At 72.4% G+C, this 19,193-nt stretch overlaps 2 protein-coding genes across 10 annotated transcripts in view; both read left to right on the forward strand.

Moving 5' to 3' along the window:
- DOCK6 (dedicator of cytokinesis 6) overlaps window positions 1-14,303 on the forward strand; it is a 53,687-nt gene extending 39,384 nt beyond the window's left edge. For 2 of the 7 annotated variants that reach the window (XM_044994477.1, XM_044994476.1), the window contains exons 33-48: window positions 1,289-1,415; window positions 1,554-1,638; window positions 2,077-2,173; window positions 3,078-3,212; window positions 4,532-4,684; window positions 5,005-5,163; window positions 5,411-5,511; window positions 6,411-6,603; window positions 6,908-7,051; window positions 7,249-7,380; window positions 10,092-10,217; window positions 10,746-10,835; window positions 11,153-11,389; window positions 11,737-11,880; window positions 12,508-12,614; window positions 12,920-14,303. In XM_044994477.1, coding sequence (XP_044850412.1) covers window positions 1,289-1,415; window positions 1,554-1,638; window positions 2,077-2,173; window positions 3,078-3,212; window positions 4,532-4,684; window positions 5,005-5,163; window positions 5,411-5,511; window positions 6,411-6,603; window positions 6,908-7,051; window positions 7,249-7,380; window positions 10,092-10,217; window positions 10,746-10,835; window positions 11,153-11,389; window positions 11,737-11,880; window positions 12,508-12,614; window positions 12,920-13,091 — 2,202 coding nt within the window. In that variant the 3' untranslated portion in view covers window positions 13,092-14,303. Of the gene's footprint in view, window positions 1-1,288; window positions 1,416-1,553; window positions 1,639-2,076; window positions 2,174-3,077; window positions 3,213-4,531; window positions 4,685-5,004; window positions 5,164-5,410; window positions 5,512-6,410; window positions 6,604-6,907; window positions 7,052-7,248; window positions 7,381-10,091; window positions 10,218-10,745; window positions 10,836-11,152; window positions 11,390-11,736; window positions 11,881-12,507; window positions 12,615-12,919 lie in introns of those variants that run through there. The other 5 variants (XM_044994481.1, XM_044994478.1, XR_006574497.1 and 2 more) reach the window with 4 other exon arrangements.
- Window positions 14,304-18,469: 4,166 nt separating this feature from the next.
- KANK2 (KN motif and ankyrin repeat domains 2) overlaps window positions 18,470-19,193 on the forward strand; it is a 28,020-nt gene continuing 27,296 nt past the window's right edge. For 2 of the 3 annotated variants that reach the window (XM_044995110.1, XM_044995112.1), the window contains exon 1: window positions 18,470-18,538. The gene's annotated coding sequence lies outside the window, so the exon portion shown is untranslated. Of the gene's footprint in view, window positions 18,539-18,565; window positions 18,952-19,193 lie in introns of those variants that run through there. The other variant, XM_044995111.1, reaches the window with a different exon arrangement.

Raw genomic sequence — 19,193 nt, forward strand, 5'->3', positions numbered from 1 at the left:
GCAGATCGGGGGGGGTCTGGGGGCAGGGATCCAGCAGGCAGGGGGTGGATCTGGGGGGACCCAGTGGGTCGGGGGAATCTGGGGGCAGGGATCCAGTGGGCGGGGGTTGGATCCGGGGGGGTACCCAGTGGGCTGTGTGGATCTGGGGGCAGGGATCCAGCGGGCAGGGGGTGGATCTGGGGGGGGACCCAGTGGGCTGGGTGGATCTGGGGGCAGGGATCCAGCAGGCAGGGGGTGGATCTGGGGGGGGACCCAGTGGGTCGGGGGGATCTGGGGGCAGGGATCCAGCGGGCAGGGGGTTGGATCTCAGGGGGGACCCAGTGGGCTGTGTGGATCTGGGGGCAGGGATCCAGCGGGGGGGGAGCAGATCGGGGGGGGTCTGGGGGCAGGGATCCAGCAGGCAGGGGGTGGATCTGGGGGGACCCAGTGGGTCGGGGGAATCTGGGGGCAGGGATCCAGTGGGCGGGGGTTGGATCTGGGGGGGTACCCAGTGGGCTGTGTGGATCTGGGGGCAGGGATCCAGCGGGCAGGGGGTGGATCTGGGGGGGGACCCAGTGGGGTGGGTGGATCTGGGGGCAGGGATAAAGCGGGCAGGGGGTGGATCTGGGGGGGGACCCAGTGGGCTGGGTGGATCTGGGGGCAGGGATCCAGCAGGCAGGGGGTGGATCTGGGGGGGGACCCAGTGGGTCGGGGGAATCTGGGGGCAGGGATCCAGCGGGCAGGGGGTTGGATCTCGGGGGGGACCCAGTGGGCTGTGTGGATCTGGGGGCAGGGATCCAGCAGGCAGGGGGTGGATCTGGGGGGGGACCCAGTGGGCTGGGTGGATCTGGGGGCAGGGATCCAGCGGGCAGGGGGTGGATCTGGGGGGGGACCCAGTGGGCTGGGTGGATCTGGGGGCAGGGATCCAGTGGGCAGGGGGTGGATCTGGGGGGGGACCCAGTGGGTCGGGGGAATCTGGGGGCAGGGATCCAGCAGGCAGGGGGTGGATCTGGGGGGGACCCAGTGGGTCGGGGGAATCTGGGGGCAGGGATCCAGCGGGCAGGGGGTGGATCTGGGGGGGGACCCAGTGGGCTGGGGGGATCTGGGGGCAGGGATCCAGCGGGCAGGGGGTGGATCTGGGGGGGGGACCCAGTGGGCTGGGTGGATCTGGGGGCAGGGATCCAGCAGGCAGGGGGTGGATCTGGGGGGGGACCCAGTGGGCTGGGGGGATTCCCCAGGGGTCCGATTCCCCAGGGGACTTTCCATCAGCCCCCCCCAGTGCTTAACCCGCCCCCCCGAACCCCCCCAGGGCAGGAAGGCCTTCGAGCGCATCAGCAGCCTGGCTTTCAAGAAGTCGCTGGACATGAAGGCGCGGCTGGAGGAGGCCATTCTGGGCACCGTCGGCGCGCGCCAGGAGATGGTGCGGCGCAGCCGGGGTGAGCCATGGCCCTGCCCCACCCCCGCCCCCGCCAGCCCTGCCCCCTGCCCCCCCCGCCAGCCCTGCCCCCTCCCTGCGCCCCACCCTGCCTCTACCCCGCCCCTGCCATGCGGCTCCTGACACCCCCTTCCCGCAGAGCGCAGCCCCCTGGGGGGCCAGGAGAGCGTCCGCTGGAGGAAGAACCTCGCCCACTGGCGCCCGAACTCCGACAAGGTGGACAAGTGCGTGTGCTGCGGCGCCGGGGGCCCCGGGCTGGGAGGGGAGGGGTGGGGGGTGGAGGGGAGGGAGGATGCTGGGGGGTGCCGTGCTGGGGGCTGGGCGGTGGGGGGTGCTGGGGGGCCCTGGGCTGGGGAGAGCCAGGCAGCGACCCGGATGGAAGTGATGCCAGGGAGCCCCGGGCACTGTGGGGGGCTGGCCCTGGGGGGCTCCAGGCTGGGGGCTGCTGGGGCGGTGTCGAGGTGGGGGATGGATGCTGGGGGGCCGTGGGGTGGGTGGGCGCTGGGGGCACCGGGCAGGGACCAGGATGGGAGCGACGCCAGGGAGCCCCGGGCACTGTGGGGGGCTGGCCGTGGGGAGCGCCAGGCTGGGAGGTGGAGGGGTGGGGGGCACCGGGCTGGGGGGTGGGAGGGGTGGACGCTGATGCCCCGCTCTGCCCCCAGGAGCCGGGAGGAGGTGGAGCAGGAGGTGCTGGTGGAGGGGAACCTGGCGACCGAGGCCAACCTGGTGGTGCTGGACACGCTGGAGATCATCGTCCAGGTGGGGGCGAGGTGGAGTTACCCCCGTCCCTCCCAGCGCCCCCCAGCAGCTGCCGCTGACCCGTCCTGCCCCCTCCCAGAGCTGGGGATGGAACCCAGGAGTCCTGGCTCCCAGCCCCTGCCCCCTGTGAACATCAGGCACTGGTTTCCCAGGAGACTTCAGCCTCCCGGCAATACCCCACAAGCTCTGCCCCATGGCAGGCTCCCCCCTCCCCCCTGGGAGCTCCGCCCTCACGCCTCCCCGAGCTCCGCCCCCCCCTGCCCCGCCGAGCTCTTCCCCCCCGAGCTCTGCCCCCCCTGCTCCCCGAGCTCCGCCCTCACGGCCGTGTCCCTGAGCTCCGCCCCCCCTGCCCCCCGAGCTCCGCCCTCACGGCCGTGTCCCCGAGCTCCGAGCTCTGCCCCCCCTGCTGAGAGCTCCGCCCCCCCTGCCCCGCCGAGCTCCGCCCCCCCCTCCCCCCCCGAGCTCTGCCCCCCCTGCTCCCCGAGCTCCGCCCACCCCCCACCCCTGAGCTCCGCCCTCACGGCCGTGTCCCCGAGCTCCGCCCCCCCTGCCCCCCGAGCTCCGCCCTCACGCCCCCCTGAGCTCCGCCCTCACGGCCGTGTCCCCGAGCTTCGCCCCCCTTCCCTCCCCGAGCTCTGCCCTCACGCCCCCCCGAGCTCCGCCCCCCCCTGCTCCCCGAGCTCCGCCCTCACGGCCGTGTCCCCGAGCTCCGCCCTCACGGCCGTGTCCCCGAGCTCCGCCCCCCTGCTCCCCCGAGCTCCGCCCCCCCTGCTCCCCGAGCTCCGCCCTCACGGCCGTGTCCCCGAGCTCCGCCCCCCCTGCCCCCGAGCTCCGCCCTCACGCCCCCCCGAGCTCCGCCCCCCTGCCCCCGAGCTCCGCCCTCCTCACGGCCGTGTCCCCGCAGACGGTGCTGCTGGCGGAGGCCCGGGAGAGCGTGCTGGACGGGGTGCTGCGGGTGCTGCTGCACAGCATGGCCTGCACGCCCAGCGCCCTCTTCCTGCAGCACTGCTTCGCCTCCCAGAGGGCGCTGGTGAGCAAGGTGAGCGGGGCCCCCGCGCGGCTCCCCAGCATAGAGCCAGGGGAGCTGGGGGGAGCTGGGGGTGGTTGGCGGGTGACCGGGCTGCCGGGGAGAAGGGAGATCGGAGAGGGGAGGGGCTCGCCTGGGCCCATCCCACAGGCGGCTGGGCTGGGCTGGCCCTGGGGGGGGTCGCACCCGGGTCCGTGTCACTCCATCCAGAGAGAGTGGGGAAGCCAGGACGGGAACCCAACCCCCTGCCCACTGGACCCCGCTCTCGGCCAGCACTGGGTGAGAACCCAGGCGTCCTGGCTCCCAGTGCCCCCCGCTCCCTGCCAGCGCCGGGTGAGAACCCAGGCGTCCTGGCTCCCAGTGCCCCCCACTCCCTGCCAGCGTCGGGTGAGAACCCAGGCGTCCTGGCTCCCAGTGCCCCCCGCTCCCTGCCAGCGCCAGGTGAGAACCCAGGTGTCCTGGCTCCTAGCGCCCCCCCCACATTCCAGCCACTGGACCCCGCTCCCTGCCAGCGCCGGGTGAGAACCCAGGCGTCCTGGCTCCCAGTGCCCCCCGCTCCCTGCCAGCACCGGGTGAGAACCCAGGCGTCCTGGCTCCCAATGCCCCCCCACATTTCAGCCACTGGACCCCACTCCCAGCCAGCACTGGGTGAGAACCCAGGCGTCCTGGCTCCCAGTGCCCCCCTCTCCCTGCCAGCGCCGGGCGAGAACCCAGGCGTCCTGGCTCCCAGTGCCCCCCCACATTTCAGCCACTGGACCCCACTCCCGGCCAGCACTGGGTGAGAACCCAGGCGTCCTGGCTCCCAGCGCCCCCCCACACACACACATTCCAGCCACTGGACCCCACTTCCTGCCAGCGCCGGGTGAGAACCCAGGTGTCCTGGCTCCCAATGCCCCCTCACATTTCAGCCACTGGACCCCGCTCCCTGCAAGTGCCAGGCGAGAACCCAGGCGTCCTGGCTCCCAGTGCCCCCCCGTGCCCCCCCACATTTCAGCCACTGGACCCCACTCCCGGCCAGCACTGGGTGAGAACCCAGGCGTCCTGGCTCCCAGTGCACCCCGCTCCCTGCCAGCGCCGGGCGAGAACCCAGGCGTCCTGGCTCCCAGCGCCCCCTGCTCCAGCCACTGGACCCTGCTCCCTGCCAGCGCTGGGCGAGAACCCAGGCGTCCTGGCTCCCAGTGCCCCCCACTCCCTGCCAGCGTCGGGCGAGAACCCAGGCGTCCTGGCTCCTAGCGCCCCCTGCTCCAGCCACTGGACCCTGCTCCCTGCCAGCGCCGGGCGAGAACCCAGGTGTCCAGGGGCTCTAACCCCTCTCCCCGCGCGCGGCACAGTTCCCAGAGATGCTGTTCGAGGAGGACACGGAGCTCTGCGCCGACCTGTGTCTGCGGCTCCTGGGGCACTGCAGCAGCCGGGTGGCTGCCATCCGCGCCCACGCCAGCGCCTCCCTCTACCTGCTCATGCGCCAGAACTTCGAGATCGGCCACGTGAGTGCAGGCCCCCCCCCCCCCCCGGCCATGTGGCTGTCTCTGGGGTGGAGTTCAGCAGTCCGATGGGCCGGCTGGGCCACGCCGCCGGCTCCTTTGCAGGTGGAAGAGGGGGGCGGTTTGTTGGAGACTCCAGGGACCCCCCCTGGGCCAGGCTGCCAGGGAACTTGGGCGCAGCCAGCCAGCCGGATCCCAGGGGCTGTCTGGGCATCCCCTGCCCTCCCCCCCATGCCAGGAGCCTGGCGCGCTGTGCCCAAGCAGCAGGGGGCGCTGTGGGTTCCTCGGCTCAGACTCCCCCCCCCCCCCCCGGCCTCCCGCAGAACTTTGCCCGGGTGAAGATGCAGGTGACCATGTCGCTGTCCTCACTCGTCGGGACCTCGTCCAACTTCAACGAGGAGCATCTCCGGCGCTCGCTGAAAACCATCCTGACCTACGCCGAGGAGGACGCCGGGCTGCGGGACAGCAGCTTCTCTGAGCAGGTACCGGGGGGCGGCCCCTGCCCCGATTGACAGGCTGCCCCCCCCGAGGGCCCATTCCTGTAGCTGAGTGGGTACCGGGTGGGGCCTGTCCCCAAGGTAGCTTGGGGGGGGGGCACAGGATCCACTCTACAGCCTGGGGCTGGCCCGGCCACGGGCTCCCCGACTCTCGGCCCCCCGGCCCAGCCGTGCCCCCGGAGTGTGGGGTGATGGGCGGGGAGGGGGGAGTCTGAGCCCACTGCCCCCCCAGGTGCAGGACCTCGTCTTCAACCTGCACATGATCCTCACCGACACCGTCAAGATGAAGGAGCATCAGGAGGATCCGGAGATGCTGATCGACCTGATGTACAGGTGAGCGCCCGGCCACGCCCCCTGCCCGGCCACGCCCCGTCCATGGCCACGCCCCCTGCCTGGCCACGCCCCCTGCCACGGCCACGCCCCCGCCCCCATCCTCCGCCCCCCAGCCAGGTTCATGGTCCTGCCCTCACCCGCTGCCCACCCCCCTCCATGCAGGAATACAGCCCCCCCCCCCCCAACTCCCTGGAAGCGGCACCTCCCGGTAGAGAAGTGGGGGGCTGAGGAGTAGAGAGGGGACACTTGCCGCAAGCTCCCAGCCCTGCCCCCCCCACCGCTCTAACCCACTAGACCCCCTCCCCTCTCCGGACCGATGAGAGAACCCAGGCGTCCTGGCTCCCAGCCCCCCCATCCCCAGACCGGGGAGAGAACCCAGGCGTCCTGGCTCCCAGCCCCCCATCCCCAGACCAGGGAGAGAACCCAGGCGTCCTGGCTCCCAGCCCCCCCATCCCCAGACCGGGGAGAGAACCCAGGCGTCCTGGCTCCCAGCCCCCCATCCCCAGACCAGGGAGAGAACCCAGGCGTCCTGGCTCCCAGCCCCCCCAGCCCCAGACCGGGGAGAGAACCCAGGCGTCCTGGCTCCCAGCCCCCCCAGCCCCAGACCGGGGAGAGAACCCAGGCATCCTGGCTCCCAGCCCCCCCATCCCCAGACCGGGGAGAGAACCCAGGCGTCCTGGCTCCCAGCCCCCCCATCCCCAGACCGGGGAGAGAACCCAGGCGTCCTGGCTCCCAGCCCCCCCAGCCCCAGACCGGGGAGAGAACCCAGGCGTCCTGGCTCCCAGCCCCCCCATCCCCAGACCAGGGAGAGAACCCAGGCATCCTGGCTCCCAGCTCCCCCATCCCCAGACCAGGGAGAGAACCCAGGCGTCCTGGCTCCCAGCCCGTCTCTCTCCCAGGATCGCCAAGGGCTACCAGAACTCCCCGGACCTGCGGCTGACGTGGCTGCAGAACATGGCGGCCAAGCACTCGTCGCAGGGGAACCACGCCGAGGCGGCGCAGTGCATGGTGCACGCGGCCGCGCTGGTGGCCGAGTACCTGAGCATGCTGGAGGACTCCCGCCACCTGCCCGTGGGCTGCGTCTCCTTCCAGGTGAGCCCCACCTGCCAGGGGGAGCGGGAGAGAACCCAGGAGTCCTGGCTCCCTGCTCTAACCACCAGACCCCACTCCCCAACCTGAGCTGGGGAGAGAACCCAGGAGTCCTGGCTCCCAGCCCCCTGCTCTGACCACTAGACCCCACTCACCTCCCAGAGCTGGGGAGGGAACCCAGGAGTCCTGGCTCTCAGCCCCCCCACTAGAGCCCCCTCCCTGCCCCATCCCCTGGCAGGCCTGCGCGCGCGCCCGCCCGGGGCGGGTTCTCGGCCCCCCAGCCCCTCTCACCGCCCGTCTCCGGCAGGGCATCTCGTCCAACGTGCTGGAGGAGTCGGCCGTCTCGGACGACGTGCTGGCCCCGGACGAGGAGGGGATCTGCTCCGGGAAGTTCTTCACCGAGCTGGGGCTGGTGGGGCTGCTGGAGCAGGCGGCCGCCTTCTTCACCATGGTGAGCGCCCAGGGAACGGCCCTACTGCCGCTGCCGGCCGAGGGAGGGAGCCTGCCTTGGGGGGGGGGCAGTGCGGGAGGTCGGCAGGGGGTGTCTGGGCCTGGGGGAGCCGGGCAGGGGCAGGGCCTGGCCTCTACGGTCCCTGCCCCCTTTGCTCACGTGCCTGGGGGGCTGCGACCCCCGGCTGACCCCCCCAGGGCGGGCTGTACGAGGCGGTGAACCAAGTGTACAAGATCCTCATCCCCATCCACGAGGCCAACCGGGAGTTCAAGAAGCTGGCGGCTCTGCACGGCCAACTGCAGGACGCCTTCGGCAAGATCAGCAGCCAGGTGGGCGCCCGCCGCGCGGGAGCGGGACCAGAGCCGGGACTCCGGGGTCCTCTCCCCGGCTCGGGGTGTGCTTAGAGCAGGGGGCTGGGAGCCAGGACTCCTGGGTTCTCTCCCCGGCTCAGGGAGGGGTGTGCTTAGAGCAGGGGGCTGGGAGCCAGGACTCCTGGGTTCTCTCCCCGGCTCAGGGAGGGGTGTGCTTAGAGCAGGGGGCTGGGAGCCAGGACTCCTGGGTTCTCTCCCCGGCTCAGGGAGGGGTGTGCTTAGAGCAGGGGGCTGGGAACCAGGACTCCTGGGTTCTCTCCCCGGCCCATGGAGGGGTGTGCTTAGAGCAGGGGGCTGGGAGCCAGGACTCCTGGGTTCTCTCCCTACCTCTGCCACTGTCTGCCTGCGTCCCTGGGCAGGTCCCTGCCTGTCTGTGCCTCAGTTTCCCCCTCTGCACCATGGAGTGATTTCTGTTAGCCTGAAGGGGCCCCTTGGCTGCCGTGTGGGCATGGTCCCTTGGTGAGAGCGCCCCCTTCTGGCAGAGATGTGCATTGCAGGGGAGTGGACCCCAGCCTCCCCTGAAGGCGGAAGGGGGGGTGCCCGGCTGGCTGCAGTGGGGAGCTGCCTCGGGGATGCCCCGGTTCTCTGGGGTGGGGGTGGGGGGCAGTGTTTTCCGATGGCTCAGGCCTCCCCCCCGAGCCCCGCCTGCAGCGTCCGGGGGGGTCGGGGCGTCATGCGGGCGCGGCCCCGATCCTGCGCTGCGGGGAGAGGGGGCGGGGGGGTCCCGACAGCAATTGAGGTGCTCTCTCCCCCCACCCTGCGCCCGTCCTGTCAGAGCGCTGGCTGGGGGGTAGGACACGTGTGTGTGCGTGTGCGCCCCCCCGCCCCCCTCATGCCGGTGTGTGCAGCACCTCACAGCCCCCGACCCCCACCCCCTGCATGGTCCGGGCTGCCTGGCGGAAGGGCCTGTTTCTAACCCTGCCCAGCTCGGGAAGTGGGGTCTAGTGGTTAGAACGTGGGGTGGGGGGCTGGGAGCCAGGACTCCTGGGTTCTCTCCCCGGCTCTGGGAGGGGAGTGGGGGCTGGTGGGTTAGAACGGGGGGGCTGGGAGCCAGGACTCCTGGGTTCTCTCCCCGGCTCGGGGAGGGCAGTGGGGGCTGGTGGGTTAGAACGGGGGGGCTGGGAGCCAGGACTCCTGGGTTCTCTCCCCGGCTCGGGGAGGGGAGTGGGGGCTGGTGGGTTAGACTGGGGGGGCTGGGAGCCAGGACTCCTGGGTTCTCTCCCAGCTCTGGGAGGGCCGTGGGGGCTGGTGGGTTAGAACGGGGGGGCTGGGAGCCAGGACTCCTGGGTTCTCTCCCCGGCTCGGGGAGGGGAGTGGGGGCTGGTGGGTTAGAACGGGGGGGCTGGGAGCCAGGACTCCTGGGTTCTGTCCCTGGCTCTGGGAGGGGAGTGGGGGCTGGTGGGTTAGAACGGGGGGGCTGGGAGCCAGGACTCCTGGGTTCTGTCCCCGGCTCTGGGAGGGGAGTGGGGGCTGGTGGGTTAGAACGGGGGGCTGGGAGCCAGGACTCCTGGGTTCTCTCCCCGGCTCGGGGAGGGGAGTGGGGGCTGGTGGGTTAGAACGTGGGGGCTGGGAGCCAGGACTCCTGGGTTCTCTCCCCGGCTCGGGGAGGGCAGTGGGGGCTGGTGGGTTAGAACGGGGGGGCTGGGAGCCAGGACTCCTGGGTTCTCTCCCCGGCTCGGGGAGGGGAGTGGGGGCTGGTGGGTTAGAGTGGGGTGGGGGGCTGGGAGCCAGGACTCCTGGGTTCTCTCCCAGCTCTGGGAGGGGAGTGGGGGCTGGTGGGTTAGAGTGGGGGGGTGGGGCTGGGAGCCAGGACTCCTGGGTTCTCTCCCAGCTCTGGGAGGGGAGTGGGGGCTGGTGGGTTAGAGTGGGGGGGTGGGGCTGGGAGCCAGGACTCCGGGGTTCTCTCCCTGGCTCAGGGAGGAGGGCGAGGCCTAGCGGTTAGTGGTTAGTGACCGCGGCCATGGGCGGTCGTCCTGGGCGTGATGAGTCACCAGGCTCGGCTGGTCCCTGCTTAGCACCCACTTCCGTGCTGGGGGGCCGGGTAGCCCTGGCTGGGAAGAGCCGTGGGTCAGGACAGGGAATCCCCAAAGGGGGTGGGGGTGCAGCCCCCCCGCCCCAGTGTGCCCAGGGTGCCCCCAGCTGTGACCCTGGTGACCTTTCACCTCTGAACAGGGGGTCAAAGTGGAGGTGGCTGGGGGTGGCAGTGCCTCGGGGGGAGGGGCTGCATGGTTGCAGTGGGGGTGGCGATCTGTCCCGGGGCCCCCCCGGCAGGCCCTGGCCCCCCCCACCAGGCCCTGGCCCCCCCCAGCGCCACGCCAGGAGCCACTCGCTGCCCCCTGCTAACCTGCTGCCTCTCGTCTTCTCTCCCCGGCCGCCGGTCCTGCCCGCTGCTGCTCCCCGGCCTCGGTGCTGCGGTAAGTCGCCCCCCTGGGGCGTCCCACCGATTTGGAGGGGTTCCCTGGGCAGGGGTGGGGGGCTCAGTAGGGGGCGCTCGCGCCTGCCCCCAAGCTGTTGCTGTATCCAGCTGTCGTGCTGCACCCCAGAGGTGGCTGCACTTAAGGGAGAGCCGAGCCCATGAGGTGCTTGTGGCCCCCGGCTCTTGGCCTCTGCCCGGCCCCCCGGGCCCTGCCCGTCCACACTCACCGGCCCCGCTCTGCCCCAGGCCCCAGCGCATGTTCGGGACGTATTTCCGGGTCGGGTTTTACGGCAGCAAGTTCGGGGACCTGGACGAGCAGGAGTTTGTGTATAAAGAACCGTCCATCACCAAGCTGGCCGAGATCTCCCACCGGCTGGAGGTGAGGCGGGGGCTGCGGGTTGGGAGCGAGGGGCCCTGGCAGGATGGGGGGGGGAGCCCAGGACTGGGGGACCTGGGGGCTGTGACTCGGTTGGAAATGGCCCCTGCTCTCCCCCTCGGCCGGAGCCCCGTCGGGGTGGGCGCGGGGTGTCCCGTGGGCTGGTTCTGCCCCTCGCGCTGCCCCCCGGCTCCCCACAGCGGGGTGGGTGGGAATCCTGCTGGATTTTGGCAGCTCTCCCGGGAGCCTGACTCGGTGACCCCCACACGGACCCCTGATCCCCCGGCAACCCTGCCCCCTCTGCCCGTCATTGTGGTCTCTGGGCACCGAGGCGAATCCTGTCTGCAGCTCGGGCAGCTCTGCCCCGGGACAGTGGGGTGGGGGAGGACACACACTGGGCCTCCGTGGTCCCTTCGCTGCCAGCCAGGGGGACCCGGGGCTGTTCTGGGGGTGCCGGCCGGAGGCTCCTTGGCTGGAAAGTGGCCGGTTCCAGGCCCGGCCCCATAGAAGGGGGGGTCTCTCCCCACACAGGAGTTCTACGCCGAGCGCTTCGGGGACGACCTGGTTGAGATCATCAAGGACTCGAACCCCGTGGACAAGGGCAAGCTGGACCCCAACAAGGTAAATTGCCTGGGCCCATTGGGGTACACGGCCGAGATCGGGCCCCCTCCCTCCCCCACTGCACCGGAGGCTGCCAAGATCAGGGCCCCTGTCACACCCCGGGTGCTGCGCGGACCCCAGCTGAGATTGGGGGTCCCCGTCGTGCCGGGTGCTGCCTGGACACAGCGAGACAGGCCCTGACACGAGGCAGGAGGGGAAACCGAGGCACAGAGCAGGACAAGGACTCGCCCAGCTCTGGGGCCGTGAGGAGGGCGGTGTGGGCATGGGGCTCCCTGGGGCTGGGGGGCAGATCCCCACGGCCTCCCCCCGCTCCCCAGGCCTACATCCAGCTGACCTACGTGGAGCCGTTCTTCGACACCTACGAGCTGAAGGAGCGAGTCACCTACTTCGAGAAGAACTACGGCCTGCGCTGCTTCCTGTTCTGCACGCCCTTCACGCGGGACGGGCGGGCGCACGGGGAGCTGCACAAGCAGCACAAGCGCAAGACGCTGCTCACCACCTCGCACGCCTTCCCCTACATCCGAACCCGCCTGCCCGTCGTCCACAAGGAGGAGGTGCCGCCGGCCGGCCGCCGGGGGGCTGCGGGGAGCAGGGTGGGGGCTTGCCAGGGGCGCTCGGCAGTGGGTGCCGGGCTATGGGGCATGAGGTGGGGCCTCGGCAGGGGGCACTGTGGGGTGGGGGTGGGGGGTCGGCAGGGGGCTGCGGGGAGCGAGCTGGGGCCTTGCCGGGGGCACCGTGGGGTGGGGGAGGGGCGCTCGGCAGTGGGTGCCAGGCTAGGGGGCGTGAAGTGGGGGCTCGGCAGGGGGCACCGTGGGATGGGGGGGGCTCAGCTGGGGGCAGGATGCTGCAGGGGCCGGAGGGTCTGGGGGGCTGAGCTGACCCCCCCCCCCGGTGCCCCCAGATCATCCTGACCCCCATCGAGGTGGCCATCGAGGACATGCAGAAGAAGATGCAGGAATTGGCCTTCGCCACCCACCAGGAGCCGGCTGACGCCAAGATGCTGCAGATGGTGCTGCAGGGCTGCGTGGGCACCACCGTCAACCAGGTCGGGCGGCGCCCCGGGCAGGGCAGGGGGGTCGGGGGTCACGCACCGGCCACGGCCTGGGAGGGGGCACAGATCCTTCCCTGCCCCGCTGGGCCTGCCCCAGGGCAGCTTCCACCCTTGTGCCAGGACTTGAATCATGCGGGTCGGGAGTGAGGGGCACCGGCAGAGCTGGGGGGGAGGGGGACAGGGCTGGGCTAGCGGGGGCTGCGGGTCGGGAGTGAGGGGCACTGGCAGAGCTGGGGGGTGGGGGACAGGGCTGGGGTAGCGGGGGCTGAGGGTCGGGAGTGAGGGGCACCGACAGGGCTGGGATAGCAGGGGCTGCGGGTCGGGAGTGAGGGGCACCGGCAGAGCTGGGGGGTGGGGGACAGGGCTGGGGTAGCGGGGGCTGCGGGTCGGGAGTGAGGGGCACCGGCAGAGCTGGGGGGTGGGGGACAGGGCTGGGCTAGCGGGGGCTGCGGGTCGGGAGTGAGGGGCACCGGCAGGGCTGGGGGGTGGGGGACAGGGCTGGGCTAGCGGGGGCTGCGGGTCGGGAGTGAGGGGCACCAGCAGGGCTGTATTGGGGGGAGCTTTTCCCCAACACCCTGGGCTGGGTGGGGGCAGGGCGCTGACCCACTGCCCGTTGCCCAGGGCCCGCTGGAGGTGGCCCAGGTGTTCCTGGCCGAGATCCCGGACGACCCCCGGCTCTACCGGCACCACAACAAGCTGCGTCTCTGCTTCAGGGACTTCACCAAACGGTACCAGTCCCCCCTCCTCCCCCGGCACCCCCATCTCCCCACCCGCACGGCCCACCCAGCCCCCTGCCCAGCCCCTCGCCCCCCTTCTCCAGGGCCGGCCTCACCCCCAGGAGGTGGGGGCAGGGTTGGGGCAGGGGCTTTCCTGAAGGGAGAAGGGATCCCCCCTCCCCCCTCCTGGGGTCCCTCCTGTGGGCTCCGAGCCCCCCAGATCCCTCTCCCCTGGCCCTGAGCCTGCACTCCGCGGGGGGAGCAGCAGTGCATGCTGGGACCCCCGGTGGCCGTGCTCAGAGCCCCCCCGGTTCCAGGTGCGAGGACGCCCTGCGGAAGAACAAGTCGCTGATCGGGCCGGACCAGCGCGAGTATCACCGGGAGCTGGAACGTAACTACCTGCGTCTCCGGGAGTCGCTGCTCCCGCTGCTGAGCCGCCGGATCCCCCAGCTCTACGCCCCCCTCGTCCCGCGCGCCGCCCACCGGTGAGCCCCCCCAGCGCCAGGCCAGCTCCTTCCCAGCCGCAACACGCAGGACCAGAGGAGAAACTGAGGCAGAGAAGAGCCGGGACTTGGCCAGGGTCACGCAGGGAATCCTGTGGCAGAGCCAGGAATGGGACCCAGGAGTCCTGGCTCTCACCACTCCACCCCACTCCCTTCCCTAAGCTGGGAATCCAGGACTGGCTTGTTCCCTGGGGTCTCTCCACAGCCGGCAGTGACCGTGGTCCCCCACCCGCTGGGGAGGGGGCGGATTTGCCACGTGTTCATTTCACCCATTGGATTCATTGGAGGGTCCCGTCCCCCCTGAAACGCTCTGAACAGGTCAAGCTGGAGGTGCCAGGAGGAGCCAGCGGGATCCCCGAGGACCTAGGACCGGCTGCGTCCGCTCTTCCAGCCCGGGGGGGGCGGGGCGGGGGGGAGACACCCCTCCCAGCCTCCAGAGTGCCTTGCTGAGCCCCCCACGTGGCGCCGGCCCAGCCCCCCTCCCCCGACTCCAGGCCCACTCGCAAACCCTGCCCCCTGCGGGGAGACCACTCGACCCAGTCAAATGCCGTGGGGTGTGGGGGGCGTTCCGGGCAGGGGCTCGGGCCGGGCTCGGTGTTGCGGGAGCCAGGCGGGATGTCTGGCCTGTTTACCCAGCAGCCGGGGCAGAGGGGGGGTGGCCCCGATCCTGCCGGGGACCCTGCATCTGGAGCAAAGCTCGATGAGCTGCCCCCGGGGCGTCTCCCTCTGCGGATCCCCAGACACGGGCAGCACCAGGCCGGGATCCCGCCCGTGGGCCGCCTGGGTCCTGTGGCTAGAGAGCGGGGCAGGCTGCAGAGACCCCCCTCCCAGCGCTGGGAAGGGAACCCAGGAGTCCTGGCTCCTCATCCCCCCTCCCCCCCGCTCCTGTCTGAAGCCAGGGGCCCCACGGCCCTTGTGGTGCCTGAGGATCCTGCCCCTCCCCCCCACACCTCCTGGGGCGGCGGTGAGACGCCCGTGCCTGGGGGGCCGTCAGGAGCCTTCCAACCCCCCAAGTGCCTGGGGGAGCCCAACCTCTGGGGTGGGGGGGGGGGCCTCACTTCCCGCCCCACTCGCCTCTGTGTGTTTCTGTTCTCACCCGGAGGAGCCCCCCCTGCCCGGCTCTGCGATCTCGTCCCTTGAGCCCCCTCTGGGATGTTCATTAACCCCGGGTGGGGCTGGGGGGGACACGGGGGGGCTGTTTGAAGTGAGGGGGGGCTGGTGTATTGGCAGAGGGGCGGGCGGGGCCCCCAGCAAAGGGGGACAGAGATTTGGGGAGGGGGGGCTGCCAGGCATGGGCCCCTCCACGTGGGGGGCGGGCAGGGGATTCCCAGGCCTGGCAGTGTCAGCGCCAGGCTCCCCGCGCCCCCCAGCAGCATCCAGCTGTACCCTGGGGGGCCCTGCTGCCCCCTTCACCTCCACCAGGGCCCGGGGGGGGAGCCCAGGCCTTCCCTCCCCCCCTCCAATCACAGCTGCCCCCGGGCTGTTACCCCACCCCCACCCCACCCTCTTCGCTGTCTGAGCCACCAGCGTTAACCCCAAACTGGAACCCCCCTCCCCCCCGTGCACCCCATTGAATTTGGCTCATGCCTTGCTCTGCGCCGGGCCGGGGGGACGTGGTCTCCCCTCAGCGTCCTCCCCAGCCCGGGCCCGTCCCCCCGCGTCTGCCCGGCTGCGGAGAGGCGCCGGCCGGGGGTTTATTTATAAAGTTGATTTAACAATAAAACCAAAACCCTTTGGATTGTTTGAATTCCCGGGAGCCGAGTCTGGTTTGTGGGGCCGAGTGAGAGCGGGGCCCTGGGGGGCAGAAGGGGGCTGGGCAGCCCCCCCCCACCTGCCAGCCCCCCAGGAGTGTGGGGGCCCCCTCGGGCCGAGCGCTGGGCAGACAGTCCCTGACTGAAGAGCTGACGCTCACCAAGGCTTTGGAGGGGAAACTGAGGCCAGCGGCAGAGCCAGGCCTCACCCCACAGCCACCCCCTTTCCCTGGAGCACCGACCCTGCCCGCTTGCAGCTTGTGGCATCTAATCTGGCCAGGCCTGTGCCAGGACGGCATGTGCTGGGTGATAGCGCCCAGCCCTGATAGCCCCAACGGCTGGCGCAGGGGAGGGGGCCCGGCTCACGCACGGGCACCGGGGCAGGAGATGCTGCTGGGTGCGGGGGGCAGTGAAGGGCCTCAGCAGGGTTAGGGGCTGGGCTGACGGGACCCTCGCGGGGAGGGCGCGAGGTGCCGGTATCGGCGAGTCGCCCCAGCAGGTGTGGGGAGGGGGACGAGGGGCCCTGAGATGGAGGCCGGGACTTGGGGATCAATGCCCAGCTCAGCGCCAGGCCCCTGGGCCAGTCACTGGGTCGGGCTGGGCCTGTTCCCGGGGGGGCAGGGGGGGATTTTCCAGCCCTGGAGCTGCTGGGGCCAGTCCCGCTCAGGGGTGCGATGGGCCCCCGGCAGGAGCGGCCGGGGAAGCCAGCACAGGATGGTGCCAAATGCATCTGGCTGCAGCCCAGGCTCCATGGGGCTCGCGGGGCCCGGGGATAAATGTCCCTTGCCAGCCCCTCCCTGCCCCCGCTGGGCCGAGCCCCCTCGGCAGGGCCGGGCGCCTTCTCCCGGGGGCGGGGCAGAGCTGGGGCCCCCTGGGCTGATGTTCACAGGGCCTGACGCCGCCTGCCCCGGGCCTCGGCCGAAATCCAGCCGAGCGGGGTGAGGAATCGGCACAGCTGGGTTTGCCGGCTACCCCTGTGGGGGGGGGGAGCAGCTGGAGCAACAAACAAGATCGGGGCCCCCACTGTGCCAGGTGCTGCCCAGACCCCGGCCGAGATCAGGGCCCCGTCGCGCTGGGCGCTGCCCAGACCCAGCCGAGATCGGGGCTCCGTCGCGCCGGGCACCGCCTGCACCCCGACCCCCGAAGCGCGCAGTCTAACTGGGCAGCCAGCGGCCCAGCGGGACGTGTAACTTGCTCCCAGTGGGTCGGGGCCGAGGCAGGTGCAGAACCCAACTCTCCCTGCACCCTCCCCCGGAGCCCCAGTGCAGGCCGAGGGCCCGACCCGTCCAGGATCTGCCCCGGGCTGCCCGGTGGAGTCCAGGCTGCAGGATCAGGGCCCGTGTCTGGCAGCAGCGCCCAGCGGTTTGGTGCAGCCGAACCCCAGGCTGCAGGAGGCAGAGCAGCTTGGGGGGGAGGGGCACTGTGCCGATGGATCAGGACGCCTGGGTCCTGCCCCCACCTCTGCCACTGGTTCACAGGGGGCCCCGACCAGGTCCTGCCCGCACCCTGTTCCCCGAGTGTCTGAGCAGCGAGTCTCCTTCGGGCAGACTGGGAGCTGCTTGGGGACTGGAATGTCTGATTTGGGGTCTGGGCAGCGCCTGGCGTGACGGGGCCCTGATCTCAGCCGGGGTCTGGGCGGCGCCCGGCACGACGGGGCCCTGATCTCGGCCGGGGTCTGGGCGGCGCCCGGCGCAACGGGGCCCTGATCTCGGCCGGGGTCTGGGCGGCGCCCGGCGCGACGGGGCCCCGATCTCGGCGGGGGTCTGGGCGGCGCCCGGCCCGACGGGGCCCCGATCTCGGCCGGGGTCTGGGCAGCGCCCGGCGCGACGGGGCCCTGATCTCGGTGGGGGTCTGGGCAGCGCCCGGCACGACGGGGCCCCGATCTCGGTGGGGGTCAGGCCAGCGCCCGGCGTGACGGGGCCCTGATCTCAGCCGGGGTCTGGGCAGCGCCCGGCCCGACGGGGCCCTGATCTCGGCCGGGGTCTGGGCGGCGCCCGGCCCGACGGGGCCCTGATCTCGGCCGGGGTCTGGGCAGCGCCCGGCGCGACGGGGCCCTGATCTCGGCCGGGGTCTGGGCGGCGCCCGGCGTGACGGGGCCCTGATCTCGGCCGGGGTCTGGGCGGCGCCCGGCCTGACGGGGTCCTGATCTCGGCCGGGGTCTGGGCGGCGCCCGGCGCGACGGGGCCCTGATCTCGGCCGGGGTCTGGGCGGCGCCCGGCATGACGGGGCCCTGATCTCGGCCGGGGTCTGGGCGGCGCCCGGCGCGACGGGGCCCCGATCTCGGCCGGGCTCCACCCATGTAACTCTAACCCACGTCATTATCACTAGCCACAAACTCCTCGTGCAACGTTTCAGCTCCAAGCAAAAATGCACCAAGAGCTGGAAAAGCAGCTAAATTAGAACCAGGCCCGTGGAGCCGGTCACCAGCCGCTGCCAATTAACTCCTGCCAGGCTCGTTCCCAGCCGCCCGGGGAGCCCAGCAGTGGGGCAGCGCAAGGGGCAGGGGCTGGCGCTGTGCTCTGGGTCTGCGCAGCGCCTGGCATGGGGACGGGGCGCCCTGGGCACTACCGTAATACGCCTAATAAATGCCACTCGCTGTGCTGCTGGAGGCTGAAACTGGGCCCCTCAATCCTCACAGATTCCCCTGGAATGTTACACAGCACAGCAGGGGCCTCGACCAGCCCAATCAGGGCCCCGTCGTGCCAGGCGCTGTCCAGACCCCGGCCGAGATCAGGGCCCCGTCGCGCCGGGTGCCGCCCAGACCCCACCCGAGATCAGGGCCCCGTCGCGCCAGGCGCCGCCCAGACCCCACCCGAGATCAGGGCCCCGTCGCGCCGGGCGCCGCCCAGACCCCACCCGAGATCAGGGCCCCGTCGCACCGGGCGCTGCCCAGACCCCGGCCGAGATCGGGGCCCCGTCGCGCCGGGCGCCGCCCAGATCCCAGCCGAGATCAGGGCCCCGTCGCGCCGGGCGCCGCCCAGACCCCAGCCGAGATCAGGGCCCCGTCGCGCCGGGCGCCGCCCAGACCCCACCCGAGATCAGGGCCCCGTCGCGCCGGGCGCTGCCCAGACCCCGGCCGAGATCAGGGCCCCGTCGCGCCGGGCACTGCCCAGACCCCGGCCGAGATCAGGGCCCCGTCGCGCCGGGCGCTGCCCAGACCCCGGCCGAGATCAGGGCCCCGTCGCGCCGGGCGCTGCCCAGACCCCGGCCGAGATCAGGGCCCCGTCGTGCCGGGCGCTGCCCAGACCCCGGCTGAGATCAGGGCCCCGTCGTGCCGGGCGCTGCCCAGACACCGGCCGAGATCAGGGCCCCGTCGCGCCGGGCGCTGCCCAGTCCCCAGCAGGACGTGCCCGTTACCCTGATGGGCCCAGCCCAGCGCACCCTCTTTGCCCAAATCCCCGTTCCCTGGAGCGCGGGGGCAGCCGGACCCGAGGCCCATCCCCAGCCGCTCTGGGCTCCTGGTTCTGCGGCTCCCCGGTGGGCTGCAGCCGGGGACTGGTTCTGCTCCTCGCAGGCCGGATCGGGCCCTGCTCGCTCGGGCGCTGCCCCTTTTAGCGGGGGGGTGTGTCCCGGCCGGGCGGGGGGGCGGGACCGTGGCAGCCCCCGGGAGCTGGGCTGGCTGGTCACTGCAGAGCTCTGGAGTCTGTGCCGGGGAGCCCTGGAAACTGACAGCGGAGGGAAGGTACCAGCCCCTGCGAAATCCCCCCCCGGGCCCCTGCCGCCGGCCCCCGGGGGCACCGCTGGGCCCTGGGCTGGCCTGAGACCCGGGCAGCCCGCCCGTCCCTCCCACGGCGCCCGGCTGGGTCGGTGCCACCCTGGGGGGCTCCTGGCCGGCGCGGCGTCGAGGGTGAAGGCGGGGAGCCGCGTCGCCTTCGGGGCCTGCGGCCAGCAGGGCTCGTCCGTCCCGGCTGCAGGGACCTTCGCTCAGGTCACTTCACCCGCTTCTCTCCCTGCCACCGGTCAAAGCCCGGACCGGCCCCGGCCCCCGATTTCCCAGGGCCCGTCCCGCTCCGTGGGGCTTTGTCCGGGTCCCCCCCGCCCCCGACGCCGTCTCCTCCCTTCGCCAGGCCGGCCGGGGACGGGGCTTCTCCCCAGGTAAGCGAGCCACGAGCCCGGCCCCGCTTCGCCGGGCGACTTTCCAGCCCGGTCCCCGGCCCCTGGTGGGGCAGAGCCGGAGAGGGGCCCGGGGGCCCGGGGACTCTAACTGCCCCGGGGCGCGATGGGGGCGGCCGGGGTCCAGCCGAGGGGCCCAGGGCGGCGCTGGGGGAGGCTGGAAGCGGGTTTGCTGGGGTCCCCCTGCAGCCGCCCGGCGAGGGGGAGCCGCGGGCGGGGAGGGC

The sequence above is a fragment of the Mauremys mutica genome, chromosome 20, assembly GCF_020497125.1.
Source record: "Mauremys mutica isolate MM-2020 ecotype Southern chromosome 20, ASM2049712v1, whole genome shotgun sequence".
Classification (NCBI taxonomy): domain Eukaryota; kingdom Metazoa; phylum Chordata; order Testudines; family Geoemydidae; genus Mauremys; species Mauremys mutica.